Here is a 15,931-nt window from a genome sequence, read left to right as displayed (position 1 = left end):
TGGGAGTGGGGTTCCTGTGTGCCGGGGTGGTCTTCAGCAATAGTTCTCTCTCTCTTTTTTTTTTTTTTTTTGAGACAGAGTCTCACTCTGTTGCTCAGGCTAGAGTGCCATGGTGTCAGCCTAGCTCACAGCAACCTCAAACTCCAGGGCTCAAGCAATCCTATTGCTTCAGCCTCCCGAGTAGCTGGGACTACAGGCATGTGCCACCATGCCCGGCTAATTTATATATATCTTTCTTTTCTTTTTTTTTTTTTTAGTTGTCCAGCCAATTTCTTTCTATTTTTTTTTTTTTTTTAGTAGAGACAGGATGGTCCCTCAAGGCTGATCTTGAACTCCTGAGTGAGCTCAAACAATCCGCCCGCCTCGGCCTCCCAGAGTGCTAGGATTACAGGCGTGAGCCACCGCGCCCGCCAGCAATAGTTCTCTTGATCTTGCCTGTGACCTTGGGAGGAAGGGATTCTACAGATGAGGGTGTGAAGACTCAGAAAGGGGCAGTCCCTTGCCTGAGATCACACATCCCTCGAACTTGGTTCAGCCTGACCCTTGAGCAGGTGCTTCTCACTGCTACCAATGATGTGGGAGTTGTGGCTACTACTAACTGATGGGCTGGGGCCTAGGTGGGAGCAGGAGTGGACCTCAGAGGCCCAGGGCCATGCAGAAGGTGTGGCAGCAGGCATGGCTCTTGAGCTGGGGAGCAGGAGGTAGAAGTCAGGACAGAAGCACCACCCTGGCTGGACCTGGCTCCTTGTTCTACTTCTTGGACAGAGCAAGGAGCTCTAGGTTCCCCTGGGGCTGAGGACAGAGGCAGCAAGGGACAGTGGCCTCTAGAAACAGCCTTCAGGTGAGGGGCTGGAAGCAGAGACTCACAATTGTCTGCAGTGCTCCCTGTCTTGTTCTAGTCACCAAGAGCCATCAAGCCACAGGTCCTCCCATAATCCTTTCCCAATGCCTCATGTTCTACCATTGAGGTTCCAGCACAGAGGATCGTGGGTTGAAATCCTGTGCTGTCTCCTTCAGTGGATGGGCAGCTCCAGGAAGGTGGTCACTATTGTCTTTCACAGCTCAGCGGCTGACAGGAAGGAGACAATGAATATTTGTTAAATGGATGAATGGATGGACAGATGGATGAATGGATCATTAAGTGGTATATTCATTTCCTATAGCTGCTGTAACAAATCACCACAAACTTAGTGACTTAAAACAACACAAATGTATTATCTTACAGTTTTGGAGGTCAGAAATCTAAAGGGGGGTCTCCCTGGGCTAAAATCAAGGTGACAGCAGGGCTGCATTCTGGAGGTTCTAAGAAAGCATCCTCTTCCTCCTCAGCTTTCCAGCTCCTGAGGCTGCCATTCTCCTTGTCTTGTGGCTCCTTCCCCCATCTTCAAAGCCAGTAATGTTGTACAAGTCCTTCTCACACTGCTGCCTCTCTGGTTCTCTCTTTTGATTCCCTCTTCTCCTCTGAAGAGCCCTTGTGATTGCGTTGGGCCCATCCAGATAATCTAATATTATCTCCCTATTTTAACACCAGATGATTAGCAACCTTAATTCCATCTGCAACCTTAATCCCCCTTCACCATGTTAAGTAACATTATCACAGGTCCTGGGGATTAGGATGTAGACATCTTTTGGGGAACATTATTCTGCCTATCACAGATGGATAGATGGTTGGTTGGATATATGTATATATGGATAGACATATGGATGGACAGTTGGATGGTTGAATGGCTAGATGGATGTATGGATAGATATATGGATGAAGGTTGGACAGGTGGATGGATAGATGGGCTATATGGATGGATTATTGAAGGATGGGTGGATGGATGGATAGGCATATGGATATATATATGTATGAATAGACATATGGATGGACGATTGGATGGATGGATGAGCCCCTCCTCCCCAACCCTGGTGGGGATGAACAGCTTAAGACAGAGCAGACCCATTACCTCCTGTCTCCTGTACCCTCTACCTCTACTAACGTAGTATAAGAGCCCTGGGCCAGGGAAGGGATCTTTGCCAGGCACTGAACTTCTTTCCTTTGTGTTTTTTTTTTTTTTTTGAGACAGAGTCTCACTTTGTTGTCCAGGCTAGAGTGAGTGCCGTGGCGTCAGCCTAGCTCACAGCAACCTCAAACTCCTGGGCTTGAGTGATCCTTCTGCCTCAGCCTCCCGAGTAGCTGGGACTACAGGCATGCGCCACCATGCCTGGCTAATTTTTTATATATATATCAGTTGGCCAATTAATTTCTTTCTATTTATAGTAGAGACGGGGTCTCGCTCTTGCTCAGGCTGGTTTTGAACTCCTGACCTTGAGCAATCCGCCCGCCTCGGCCTCCCAAGAGCTAGGATTACAGGCGTGAGCCACAGCGCCTGGCCTCCTTTGTGTTTTATCTTCCTAACTGGCTCTGGTGCTGGCAGAGATGGGGAACTCTGTCCCACCTTCCAGCCTGGCACTACAAGCCATATTTGACCCTTACCTGCTGATGAATGAGAGAATGACTTTCTGGGACATTAAACTGGGCTGGGAGATTGGGAGCAGGCAGGGATCTGGGGTTGGCATTCCTTCTAAGTGCATGTGATGGAATATCTACCAGAGGTGGCAGGGAAAGGAGCTCAGACTTGGCAAAGAACTCACCCATTCAGGTGGGATGGGCTTTTTGTGGGGTGGGGAGCGGTCAATCAGCTTTGTGTCTATTCTTTGTTCATCTTTTTAAGTATAATATTTGATTAATATACAAGAATATCAGTAAGAGACAATGCATAATAGTATGATGGACACCTGTGACTTGCCACACAACGTAAGAACAGGAACGAACTCGCCTTGCTAGACTGTCAGCTCTGTGAGGCCTGGGCTTCACGTCCGCCTTGCCAGCGCCCGTGTCTCCCCAGCACCGTGAAGAGCACCTGGCACCCTGTGGGCCTGAGACAGATGTCCATGGGTGGGATCTCCCCGCACATGCCGCCCTCCCCAGCTCTTGCCTCCCCCAGAGTAGCTCAAACTTTCTGGCCTTTTATAAACACTTCTGTCACATACCTACAAACCCCTAAAACTATATTGTTTAGTAATACTTTGGGGGGGGGCGTTATAATAATGGCTTTGAACTGAACATGGCCTCCTGCAGTTTGCTTCTTCACCCCACATGACGGTTTAGGATTCAGCCATGTGGCTGTGGGAGCTGCAGTTGCTTTCTCAATTCGCCTGTCACTGGATATTTGTGGCGTTCCTAGTTTCTCCCTAGGAACGATCTGCTAAAAATGTCCTGGGTGGGGGTGAGGGTTGTTATCATATTGTTATCACTGGTCCTGCTCCCACCCAGGCAGGTCCACACTCCCTCTTCTTCTCTACAACCTCCTGCAAGCACAACCACTGCCCAGGCCCACTGGCCCCAGGCTGAGGCTCCCTGTGGCCTGAGCCAACCCTGGGTAGGGGTACAGCCATAGGAAACTTCTCATATCTGGATCCTGCCTGTGCAACCCACTTTGAGTCACCCCCATAGGCATATCTGGTCCCCCAGGCCCTACATTTAGAATAGGATGAAACGTCAAAATGGACTCTGCAGTTGGGCTGCATGTGCAAGCGGTAGGACCTCAGGCAAGTCAGTTCCCCGTCCTGAGCCTCAGTTTGCCCATGAGCGAGTGGGGATAGCCTCAGTACCATCTTCCCAGGGCATTACAGAGCCCCAAGAGGCTCAGCAAAGAGCAGGGAAACTGATGCTCTGGCTGTGGCTGTTTCCCTCTTCCTGCTCCAGCAGCTTCTATGCTCTGTCTATCTCAAATGCTGTCAGGAGCCTTAGAGAGCTTCTAACCCAGCCCCTTCTACAGATCAGGAAACTGAGGCATGGGGGAGTCCCAGCCTATTCTCTGCTGCAGGACTGATTGGTCATACACCAATGTGTCCCCCCTGCGTCTATGTGTGCACAAGAGACTGCCATGCTGTCCCCTCTCTGCCACATGGCCCTGGACTTGCCCTTGAGCTTCTTGTGCTCCTTAGCCTGTCCTGTTTCAGCCCTGGGTGTGAAGCTGGGGGTGGCAAGAGGGCAGCACTAAGCCAGGGTCACTAAGCCAGTACCAGTAGCCTATCATGCAGCTGACCCCAGGCTCCTGCCTGGGCCCAGCAGTTACCTTCCACCCTGCTGAGCACCTGGAGTCCCCACTCTCCCTGCCCAGCCCCCCTTCATCCCGAGGGTCCTGGGTCCTGCCTGTCCAGCCTAGGCACAGCCCCCACCCCGCTTTGAAGGGTGCTCACAGGACGGGCCCCTCAGCAGGCACCAAGTGGTGGGCAGTGACGGGCGCTGGATGCTGCCTCCCTGGAGAGAAGAGACGCTTCCCACAGAGTGGGGTGTGCAGTCAAGAGCCTGAGTTTGCAGTCTCACCGGTTTTCCACTGAGGAACTTGGGTTCAGGGTCATACAGGAAGAACAGGACATGCTGCCAGATCCCTGCTGCCCACTGCAGCTCGCATTCAGCGGCCTCTGCCCAGGGTGTGTGTGGACGGGCTCCCCCAAACACAGACCCTGCTCCCCACCACTTCTGCCAAACCAGTCACTCTCAATAATGCCGGTGTGCAGTTCAGGGCTGGCCCTCCCCATGGCGTTGCTCCAGAAGCACGGTCCCCAGGACCACGAGCATGGCCTTGCTCCCTTCCACGGCCTGCACCCCTTCCCACCTGACAAGACTCGCTCTTTCCCTTTTCCTCTCAGGGAACCCCTCCTGGCTGCTGCCCGCCCCCGCAGTCCCCAGGCCCCTCCTCTGCGCCAGGGTGGGAGCGCAGTGATTCAAGTTATTTTTAGCCAAGCTGCATCCTCCAGGAGACTCAAGTCAAGGGGAAGCCGCCCCCGCGCCTCCAGGAGCTGCTTGCGGAAAGCGATCGATTAAAACCAGTGCTGGAGGGCCCGTGCCAGGCAGGCAGCAGGCGCCGAGACAGGCAGAGCCAGGACCGTGGGCCTTTCACCCGCTGGCTCCGGGTGCTGGTGCCGCGTTGTCAGGAGTGGCGGGGGCCCCACCTGCCCCCCACTGCCACTGCCTAGCCACTGCTCCTCAGCTCTGCCCACCAGCCTCATCTGGCCCTGTCCGCACCAGCCCTGCCCACAGCAGGGAGGGCCACCCCTTCGCCCCTCCCGTCCCCATTCCCCTCTGCACTCAGAGCAGGGTGCCTTGAGGGCAGGCAGCCTCTGCCCACCAGGAGTGATTTAGGGGGCAACGAAGGACCCCCATTTTCCTGCCTGGCCTTCTGCCCAATTCAAGCCTTGTCCTAGGAGAGGTGCCAGGTGGGATTAGACAACCCTGACCCCCAGACTGCCAGCACCTGGCCCTGAGGACATGAGGGAAACAAGGACCAGAGCAGCAGGCAAGCGTGGGAGCAGGCAGGTGGCTGGTGAGTGCCCGGATGAGCAGCGACCATGGGCCAGGCCCCAGGAGGTGCTTGGAACGAACAGGTCCCCAGAGTGTTGCCACAGCCTGCAAAGTAGGTAGTGCCCAGGTGCACCTCTTACAGATGAGGAAGCTGAGCACGGGCCGAGTCTTTGCTCAAGGTCACCCCGCTGCCTGGTACCCAGGCAGAGCCTGGGCTGCGCGCGCAGACTCCCGTGGCTGCGTGGTGAGAGGGCGCCTGTGAAGGAGAAGAACCAGCCCGTGAATGGCGTGGGGCAGGCGCAGAAGGGGAGGGCTGGCAGATGGAGTACTGCAGGGGACACCTGGGGGCTGAGATGGGCCTGAGCCTCCCAGCATGCAGCCCCATGGATGTCCAGCACCCTCTGCCAGAGGCTCGTTCCTGGGGGCAGGCCGGGAACGAGCTTGTCCCTAGCCGTCATCAGCGTGAGAGTCGCAGGCAGCGTTCACACCTAGAAGAGCTTCCACGAGTGGCTTTGACAGAGAAGAAAAAGCTGGGTGATCATGGGCAATTAACGTCACTTTGCTGAGCCTCGGTTTCCTCATCTGCAACACGGGCTACTCTGAGGGTGTGCGAGGACCAGTGCTAACCGAGGCAAAGCTCCTGACTCCAGCCCCCAGCAGGAGGCCTCCTTCCCTGCCTGACCCCCGGACTCAGGCCAGTGAGCTGGGAAGGTGAGGGCACCCTGTGGACCAGGTGTCTGGGGCTTCAGCGGCGCAGTGACAGTTCAGGGAGGCCAGGCCTTCGCCCTCTCCAGCCCGCTGTGTTCTTCCCGCCCCTGCCTGGCTTACAGGGCCTGCCTCCTTCCCCAGGAAGGCTCCCAGGGCCCTTCTCCAACCCCTAGAGTTCCGCAGGGGCCTCTGGCCTGCCTTGCATGGAGCCCCCTCTGTTCCGCATCTCAGGGTGCTGTGCCTGCGGCTTCCTGCCCTCCCGGCGATCACGGAGGCAGCAGCCCTGGCCCAGCAAATACAAGAGGTTTGGGGCTAGGGGCCTCGCAGGGCTCATCCACAGGTCTGCCGGGTGGAGCCCTGTGTGTCTGCTGATTCACGAGACTGTCCCCTAGCCCGTGTGGCTGACCCTGTTTTCCATGGGGGGTTGGGAGCAGCGGGGCGATTTAGCAGCCCCTGGAAAGCTGAGTGACTTGCCAGTGACACACGGCCAGGAAAGAGCCGTGCTGGGACCAGGACCCAATGCCTGTGGCCACAAGCCCTTCTTGCTCATCTGATGGGACCTGTAGGATCCCCGGCCCTTCCAGACCTCCAGCTCTTCTCTCCTCTTTCTGGTGTCCCTGTGCCTCCATCAGCAGGGCCAGGCCTCCCTCTCCCTGACTCAGCCAGGGTGTGCTGGGGCCTGTGGGAGTTTCCTGAAGTGCCAGTGGAAACCCAGGAACACCGGGAACACCGGTGCCCGGGGGGGGGCACCTCTCAGGGAACAGAACGGGTGAGGGTGACCAAGGGCTTTCCCTGCACCCCTAGTGAATCCCTGGGGGAAAGGCCAGCAGGCCCCTCCCCTGGGGTGTAGCTCTCCTGACACCTCCCCTCCACCTTGGCCCAGGCCTCTCTGGTTCCCTCCCTCACTCTGCCACACACTGCCTGTGTGCCCTTGGCAAGTTCCTTCTCCTCCCCAGACCTCAGTTTCCCCACCCATAGGCCTGGAGAGGGGGCCTAGATGATTTTCAAGCCCCCTGCCCTGGTGCTGATTTCCTAAACTCCGCTGGGGCTCCTGGGTCACAGCCTGTTTTCCAGGAGGAGTGGGGCGCGGGATGGGGAGGGATGGGGAGAGTTGGGACTTGAAATCTTTGGGAGATGATAACCCATCGCTCATTCAAAAGATTTCTTTGATTCTTTCAAAGGTCACTTCATCCTGTCCTCGAGCCCTGGTGAAGAGCCCTCCATCTGATCCCTAGGAAGGGGCGGTCCTAGGATGCAGCCAGAGCGTTAACCCCAGGGCTGCCTGGGGAGCAGAGAAGCCCACTCTCCCCACCCCCCAAGCCGCTCTCAGCCTGAGCTGGAGGGTGGGTGTGTACAGGCGAGAGGGGCAACTAGGCAGGACAGGGTTAAAGGAGAAAGGGGAGCTGGAAGGGTGCTGCGGTTGCCAAGGCAATGACATTGCTGGGGCCATTGCAGGCTGCTGGGAAGGGAAAGAAGAGGGGTGTCCCTCCCACCCTCGGCTTCATTCTTCCTTTTCAGATGCTCTTTGTTAAAAAGGAGTCTCCTTAGCCTTCGTTTGTGCCTGGGAATGGGAGTTGGGGGAGCCTCTTGGGGCTTCCCTCCAGCCCCGTCCAGTACCCTCAGGCACCCACCAACTCCATCCTTCCCTCCCACCCTTCCTGGCAGGTCAGTTTTCTGTGCTGCTGAGGTGTGCTGTCCACACTTGGCCAGTTCCTGGCTGCCTGAGGCCAGCTGACCCCAGTCCAGACCTGATCAGGCAGGAGCCTGCCCTCCTCCCAGGAACCCTACCGCCTCCTTTCCAGGCCTGCTCCAGATGGGGCAGGGGGTCTCAGTGGAGGCAGGGACTGGCACTGAGGATGCGCCCACCCTGGGCATCTGTTGGCCATAGAGGCCAGGGGCTTCTCCCAGGTCACCTGGCAATCACTGTCACAGGGCCCCTTGCATGTACCATCTCGTGCTCTCCCAGATCCTGGTGGGCATGTGGACTGCACTCTCTCCATTTGGCTGTGAGACCTCTAGCAAGTCATGCCCAAGGACTCTGTCTCCCCATCTGTGAAGTGGGGTGATGAGAACCCACCACTTCCAAAGGCTGCTGTGTGGCCTCGGGCACAAACCCACAGCCTGCCAAGGGGCACAGCCAGGCTCTGGGAGGTGTCCTGCCCGCTCAGCATTGGGTGCTGCTCTTCCCCCCACTGTGACAGAGGGGAGAAAAAGGCTCAGAGAAGCAAAGCCACTGCTGGTGAGTGGAGGGCGGAATTTAAACCCAAGTCTGTCTGACGTTGAAGGCTGTTTGTTCCTTTAACACCCGAGAGGCATGGCCTTGGGTGACTCTGAAGTAGGCCAGGAGGGGCTGTGCCTGAGGGTGCCCACAGGCTCCACTTTCTCTGCCTTGAACCCTAGCTGGGTGAAGACACCTCACCACCTCCACCAGGAGCTTGGAGCCAGGGAACACCCGACCTACCCCAGAGAACTTGCCCAGAATGGGTAGACAGGGACTTGATCCGTAGGTGGGGGAGGTCGTGGGAGGCTGGAGGGGCTTCCTGAGGAAGGGGGAAGGGCACCTGGTCTCCAGCCCATCTGCAGCAAGGAGACTCCATCCGTGGTCCCACTCTGCCCCCTTGCGGGAGACAGGCTCATATTCCTGACTCAGAATACTAATCCCCCTTGGGCTAGGTGGTCCAGGCCAGAGGGAAAATTGGTGGCTGGGCTGAGATGGCACGTGCGATGACCTGAAGAATAGGCTGCACCTCTAAGCCTCTGCTGGAGCTGAACTCTCTTCCAACAGATAACTGCACCCCAGCCTGGCACTGTATGCTGCCCACGGCCCCTTTCCTTCACCAGAGAGATTTGAATCCAGACTCCTGAAGGGAATTGAACTTAAGTGTTGTGTATTCCAACCCTCCATCCCATATTTCAACCCAACCCCAGTCATTCAGTGGCTTCTTGCACACCTCTTGTATCAGAGAGCTCACTACCTTTGGGAGCAGCACATGGTTTGGAGGGAATTCTGATTGCAGAAATGACCCTTGTCCATGGAGCTGGCATTTGCCTCCCTCAGTCATAGCTCTGCCCTCTGGAGACACACAGAATCGGGTGGTCCCTCACTCAGGAATTTCTAAGCAGATCCAAAGCCCAAAAGCTCAACCCAGTACACGGGGGCCTTTCCACTGCCCCCACCCACTCCCCCCTCCCAGTCTTCGCCCCTGGTTCTGATAACCATTCATAGTCCTTCTTATCTGAACACACTGGTAGTCCCTGTCTCACTGGAACTTAGGTACTGAGGGGACCCCTGAGGACTGTCACTTTCCCCCATCCTGGCTCTCCCTTGTTGTTTCTGGGATCCTGTCCTCATTGTTAGCATCCACTTGGCACTAACCTTCTTTCCCTAAACCCTGTCCCCTTCCTGTGAGGCCTTGTGGAGCAGAAGCAAGGATGGAACTAACAATGATCAGGCACCTGCTGTGTACTCAGCACCATGTCTGGTGCTTTACTCAAATTATGCAGTTTAGCCCTGAGAGGTGATTGCTATTTTTATCCGCTTGTTCCACTGAGAAGCTAGCAGGGTTCTGGGTCCAGTAGAAGAGTTGACTCTTATCTCTGTGAAATCCCTCCAGGCCAGCCAGTCTCCTGCTCCTGATTCTGTCATCTGCCTAGATTTATGAAATGTGCATATTTAACTCCTCAAACATTTATCTGGTCCCCACATACTCCAGGGACTGTGATAGACACTGCAAAAATAACCCCAGATGTCGCCAAACCTGGTGCTTTGCTGAGTAGACCTCACTGGATCCCACTTGGGTTGTGAATTGGTTTGTGGGTCCGGGCAAGGCCTGGACAAGATAATACCCCTGTAGGTGGCATGGCTTGGGCAGGTCACATCCAGTCTCACCCAGCCTGAGTTCTATCTTATTCCCCAGGCTCACATATTTTTCTTCTTATACCCAAGGCATCTGAGAGTGGCCTGGTTGACTTATCTTCTGCTGAATCCAGTTAGCAGCTCTGCTCGAGGCTGGAGTATGGAGAAAGGTGAGCGGATTTGAGATGGGGCAAGAGTCACTCACTCATGGAGGGTGGAAGTATGTCAACCCTAGAGGAAACAGCAAGTTCTGTGACTTTTTTTCTGCCAGAGACTTCTTTGACATCTGGCGAGATTTATTGACCTCTTCTTAAAATAATTGTTTTTAAATATGTAAAAGAGATTTTACAAAAGATTTTCATGAGCAGGGGAAAGATGTCCACAAATTATGACTGAATGCATAAAATCAGGTTATAGAAGAGTTCATATAGTAAGGTTTCATTTATGAAGAGAGAGAAAGAAAGAGAAGGAGGGAAGAAAAGAGGAAGGAAGAAAGGAAACAAAGAAGGGAGGAAGGGAGGGAGGAAGAAAGGGAGAAAGAGGCCAGGCATGGTGGCTTACGCCTATAATCCTAGCACTCTGGGAGACTGAGATGGGAGGATCGCTTGAGTTCAAGAGTTTGAGACCAGCCTGAGCAAGAGCAGGACCCTGTCTCTACCTCAAATAAATGAATAGATAAATAGATAGATATATAGACAGATAGATGGATAGAAAGGAGAAAGAAAGAAAACTATCCCTAGAAAGAACACTATCAATATACACAGGGCTGCCCCTACCATCTATCCCACTTTGAAAAGCATGAAGGTCAGTGGTTCCAGGTCATGACCCCCTTTGGCCCTGCAATGCCCCCTCAAGTCACAGCCAAAGCTCCTTATGCTTCTCACTGCCTCCCCTCTTGCCTGGTAGCCAGGATTCCACCTGGGCCCATCCCTGTCACAGCCCAGTGGTATTGCATGACTATCGTCCATCTCTGAATCAGCCTCCCCCACCAGACTGGCTTTCTGCTCACTGCTTTTTTTTGACACTGACATAATAGCTTGGCAAAACCAAGTCCTCAGCAGGTGTCACTGCTCACTTTTTGGGAGCTATGGGAGCCACTGCCCAGGTGGAGGGCCACATAGCTGGGCAGCCTGGTTCCTTCTAAGTGGTCACAACCCCTTCTGCTAGCCCCTGCTCTGCTTGCCTCTTTCTCAAGAGTGTAGCAATCACACCTGCTCCTCCCTGTCCCAACCTCCCAGTCCCACCTCTCCTACTCCCTGGAATGAGGCCCTGACTTGCCATCAGGCATCATGCCACCCTCACCTCCTACAGTCCCTATCTCTGCCTACCAGGTTCTCCACCTCTGCTCAGCACTCCACAAGACTTTGCTCCTGCAGAGACAACTTCTTCTCTGGCCAGGTCATCCATGAGCATATGAGCCTGCTCTTCATTCTCCCAATTCACACCTGCCAGATTTCTCTCATCTCAGGAATGCTTTGGTAAGGAGTTGTCACATGTCCTGCCTCCACACCCTCCTTTCCCCTTCATTCCCCAAATCTCTGCAATATGCTTCTGTTACCTTGTGAAGCTGTCTTGCCAGGGAACATTCATTCAGCAGGTGTTTATTAAACTCCTGCTCTACATCAAGTTCTGTGTTAGGCACTGGGAAAATCAAGGTGATCAAACCAGTCTCAAACTCATGGTGCTTGTGACAATGGGCAAATACACAAATAAATAGAGTCTGGGAAATTTATATGAAGGAAGCAAACAGAATGAGAAAACGTAGAGTAACTGGGGATGGGACAGAGGGTCTCTATTTTAGATAGTGCAGTCCAGGGAGGTCTCTACAAGAAACAGCACAACATCCAAAGAGCAAGAAGAGCATTCCAGGGAGAGGGGATAGCAAGTGCAAAGGCACCGTGGCAGGAACATGTATTTGTGCTTGGTGAGAAAGAAAGGAGGCCATGGGTTTGGAGAGAAGTAAATTACAAGGAGTGGTTGTCAGGGTCAGGGGAGTAAAGAATTATCTTCAATGCAAGGGGATGCCCTTGCAGACTGTAAGGGACAGGATCTAATTTGTATCTTAATAGAGCCCTCAGGCCCCACTGCTGTGTAAAAAATGAACTTGGGGGAAGAGGCAGAGAGGGCAACAGAGTTTGTAGGAGGGAACACTTAATCAATTCGGATGTTGAATTGGGATTTCATATTTAATGCATCTTAAGAGAAACATCTAGATCACCGCCCCCCGCCGCCAAAAAACCCCAAAACAACCAAAGTCCCTGCTTCTCCCCAATCTTCCTCATCTTTGTAAACAGCTCCAGCATTCAAGGATGTTCAAGGCAAATACTTAGGGGCTATCCTTTACTTCATTCTCTCCCTCATCTTCTGCTTCTCAAGTCCCGTCATCCCCACTGCCCCTACTCAGGTCCAGGCAGCCATCGCCCTCCCACGGTGCTCTGTACCAGCCTCCTCACACCTCCCGCTCCTCCCCTCTGCCCCCTACAGTCCAGTCTCCACGAAGGAGCCAGGGGTACTTCTTAAGAACACAGATCTGTCACTTCCTGCCTAACCACCATTCCTCGAGGACTCCTTTTGCTTTCAGGATCTTTAACAACACCGAGCCCCAAAAGCCAGGTCCTGAAAGAACAGAAGAAAGAGGAAAACCGACAGGAACAGGCAGCCTCAAGGGGGCGGAGCCAGGTTCGTAGCACCGCCTCCCCGTCTGGCTTGGGCCCTTCCGGGCTGCGGAACCTTTCCTCGGGCGTTGGGGGAGCATTTCCAGTAGTACCTTCCGGCGGCGTCGGCACTATTTCCTGTGGTGCACCGCGGCCTTTCCTTCTCTTCCGGTCCCAGGCTCTTCGGCGGACGTGTGTTACGGTGAGTGTTGGTTGAGAGACATCTGATGCCATCCGCGACCTACGGGGAGCGGCGGGACGCGGGCAGCAGGGACGACAAGGAGACTGGCTGTGTGGATGTGGGGAGCAGAGGCTGCGGCGTGGGGTTGGTTCTTCTAGGTCCCCAAGGGGTGCATGGAAGTAGGAGTTTACGGGGGAAAGCACCCTTGTGGGGCTGGGGAATTGGTTTCAGAGTCTCATTACCTGGGTTTGGGAGGCGGGGACAGGTGTCGAGTCGTGCCGAGTGAATTGAGACTGGTGGAGGCCACAGATCCAAGCGTCTGTCTGCAGCCTCATTGTGGCTTCTGAACTCAACGTTCCACCAGGTCAGGGCGGCAGAGGTGGCCCATCCTGGCGAGCGCGTAGCCCTGATCTCCACTTTTGTCTTCCAGGTGTAGACATGGCCAAGTCCAAAAACCACACCACACACAACCAGTGTAAGTTTCTTGGGCCCAGTCCGCATCCCAGACTAGCAAGGATTGGTTTAGGGATTGGGGGGGAGGGGCGCACGTAGCCACTGTGAGCCTGAGGCTGATTTTATTTTCAACCAATAATATCTTTGGGACTATAGGCTTAGGAGCCAGAGATACCCACAAAGCTTTGCGTTCAGCAGCAGTTTTCCAGATGTCAGTAATATCTACTCTAGGAAGTGTTGGTTCTACCAACCTTGTCAGCTCTGATGTTGGGTGGTCTTATTAAAGAAGAACTTTTATTGATCCAATTCCTTTTTTTCCCCACAGCCCGAAAGTGGCACAGAAATGGCATCAAGAAACCCCGATCACAAAGATACGAATCTCTTAAGGGGGTGAGTGGGTATGCGGAATTACTTGTAAATGTCTGATCTGGGCTCTGGGTGCAGTCATAGCCTGCCGTACAGCTTTTCTACAGCTTCATCCTCTGCCTGTGCAGAGCTTGTTCTTGTTCTTTGTCTCTTCTGGCCCACCAAAGCCTATAATTCCTTTCTCTACCCTGCCAGACCCATAACAAAACTTTCCTTGACCTTCCCTGCTCTAAAGTGTAACCCTTTGGTCAGAATATAACCTACCTCCTGAGGGTATTTTGTTTGGCTCCCTCACTCGGCCACAGCACTTAAGGTAAGGAGTGGCCTTGTCTGTGTGTACTGGGCACCTTGCGATCTTTCCATTCCACATTGACTAGCCTTAAAACCTTGCATCTGATCCAGTGCTGGGCTTGGGGTCAGCTTCCCTTCCTTGTCAGGGAGTTCTAAGGATTAGCTGAGCAGGCTATAGAGTCTAGGGGAGGGCTGAGCCTGTATCTAGTCTTTTCCTCCCCTGTACCCTTGCTGTCTGATCTGCGGAGTAAGTCACAAAGTATGAGCCTCAGTTTCCCCACTTTGGTCTCTTTGCCTCATCCATGAGTCTATTGGGCCAGACTTGGCGTTTAATTGACACCTTCCTCTAAAGGGGGAGGGGATAACCTTGAGGGTATTTCAGGGGAAAAACTTGGTTGAACCCTTTCTGTAGGTTGCCATGCAACCTTCCCAGAGAGGGCTGCAGCCTTTTTTTCTTCTGCTCTTGGATTTGACTGTTTGCTCTACTAGCCTCTGGGCGTGTAACCTTGAAAGTGTGGTCTGCACAGCATTAGCCAGGTGGAGTATTGGCTCCCTAGGGTAGTGGTACATGTTTCTAAGGGTTGGCTGTTTCCACATTTAAGGTTGACTTGATGCTGTCTTTAGAATCTGGGCACCCCTGGGGAGAGGGGCACCAGAGAGTGACTTGGGGGCCTTACATGCTACTCCCTATACCTTTCCTGCTTCCCAGGTGGACCCCAAGTTCCTGAGGAACATGCGCTTTGCCAAGAAGCACAACAAGAAGGGCCTGAAGAAGATGCAGGCCAACAACGCCAAGGCCATGAGTGCACGTGCTGAAGCTATCAAGACCCTTGTAAAGCCCAAGGAGGTTAAGGCTAAGATCCCAAAGGGCATGAGCCGCAAGCTCAGTCGACTTGCCTACATTGCCCACCCCAAGCTTGGGAAGCGTGCTCGCGCGCGCATTGCCAAGGGTCTCAGGCTCTGCCGGCCAAAGGCCAAGAATCAAACCAAGGCCCAGTCTGCGGCTTCAGCCACAGCACCAGCTTCAGTTCCAGCCCCAGCTCAGGCTCCCAAAGGTGCCCAGGCCCCCGCAAAGGCTCCAGAGTAGAAGTCTCTGTCTGCCAACATGAGGACAGAAGGACTGGTGTGACCCCTGGGCTGCTGTCTGCATGGGGCTGGGGTCCTCCTGTACTATTTGTACAAATAAACCTGAGGCAGGATTTGTTAGTCTGTGTCTATGATCCTGGGCTGGGTGGGAGGCGGGGTTGCTACCTCTGTTGGTGTGGGAGAAAGCAGTAGCCTTGTGTGCATGGTGGAGTGTGGGTGGGAGTTAGGAAACGGGGTCCTGGGGTGCAAGAAGGGGACCTAGTAAATAAGATGGTCAGGCTCTAGGGGAGCTGCTGAGGAAAGGGGAAAATTCCTAAACCTTGTTCGCTCTTTTTTTTTTGGTCTTTTTTTTTCCCTATTCTCTTTACCCTAAGCATTACATTAAAGTGAAAGGAACCTTGTTAGGTCTTGAGGCATGCCCTGAGGGAAGGGGATGGGCATTGCTGAGCAATTCTGCCTATTGTGTTCCAGTTTGGGCTTTTCCTAAGTGCACCTGGCCAACATCTGCTCTGGGTTGTGCTGGTCCCCCAAGTGTTAAGAGACCCAGGAAGGTGGGGCAGCATTGGCACTGCCTTACTACCATGACTGGCCTGACCTTGCTGTGCTGTTGGGTTAGCTGCTTCACATGCAGGATCTTAATAGAGCAGCCAGTGGAGCAAGTAGTTGAGTACTAAGTTATTTGTGGGGGCTTCCTGAGAAGGTACCAGGTGGAGCACTGTTCTGGTTACATTTAATCCTCAAAGTCAGCCTTGGGCACTTTGGAAACTCACAAAGGGGTGCTTTTATGCCAAAGTAGAAGATGTGGCCTATGGCATATGATTCCCTTGCCTCTGAAATAGATATTACTGTTATCTTTGTTTCACAGGTGAGGAAACTTAATTGTACAGCTAGGAAGGGATGGAGGTTAGTATTTGAGCCCAGGCAGTCCACATGTGACTCTGGGAAGTCTTCCAACTAGGGTTGGACTGCTAACTCTTGACTAA

At 53.8% G+C, this 15,931-nt stretch overlaps 2 protein-coding genes across 4 annotated transcripts in view; both read left to right on the top strand.

Moving 5' to 3' along the window:
• The window catches only part of IQCF1 (IQ motif containing F1), a 188,640-nt gene that overhangs the window by 95,429 nt on the left and 77,280 nt on the right, over positions 1-15,931 (top strand). The window lies entirely within an intron of this gene.
• RPL29 (ribosomal protein L29) lies at positions 12,671-15,068 on the top strand. Of its 2 annotated transcripts, none has more exons than XM_012771491.3 (4): positions 12,671-12,773; positions 13,183-13,227; positions 13,531-13,595; positions 14,572-15,068. In XM_012771491.3, exons 2-4 carry the CDS (start codon positions 13,191-13,193, stop codon positions 14,947-14,949), a joined length of 480 nt encoding a protein of 159 aa, XP_012626945.2. In that variant the 5' UTR covers positions 12,671-12,773; positions 13,183-13,190; the 3' UTR covers positions 14,950-15,068. The 2 variants fall into 2 exon arrangements, with proteins under 2 accessions (XP_012626945.2, XP_075864367.1); XM_076008252.1 differs by lacking the exon at positions 12,671-12,773 and adding an exon at positions 12,874-12,896.

The sequence above is a fragment of the Microcebus murinus genome, chromosome 1, assembly GCF_040939455.1.
Source record: "Microcebus murinus isolate Inina chromosome 1, M.murinus_Inina_mat1.0, whole genome shotgun sequence".
Taxonomy (NCBI): domain Eukaryota; kingdom Metazoa; phylum Chordata; class Mammalia; order Primates; family Cheirogaleidae; genus Microcebus; species Microcebus murinus.
Note: the sequence above shows the minus strand (reverse complement) of the source record. Positions and strands in the feature narration are given on the sequence as shown.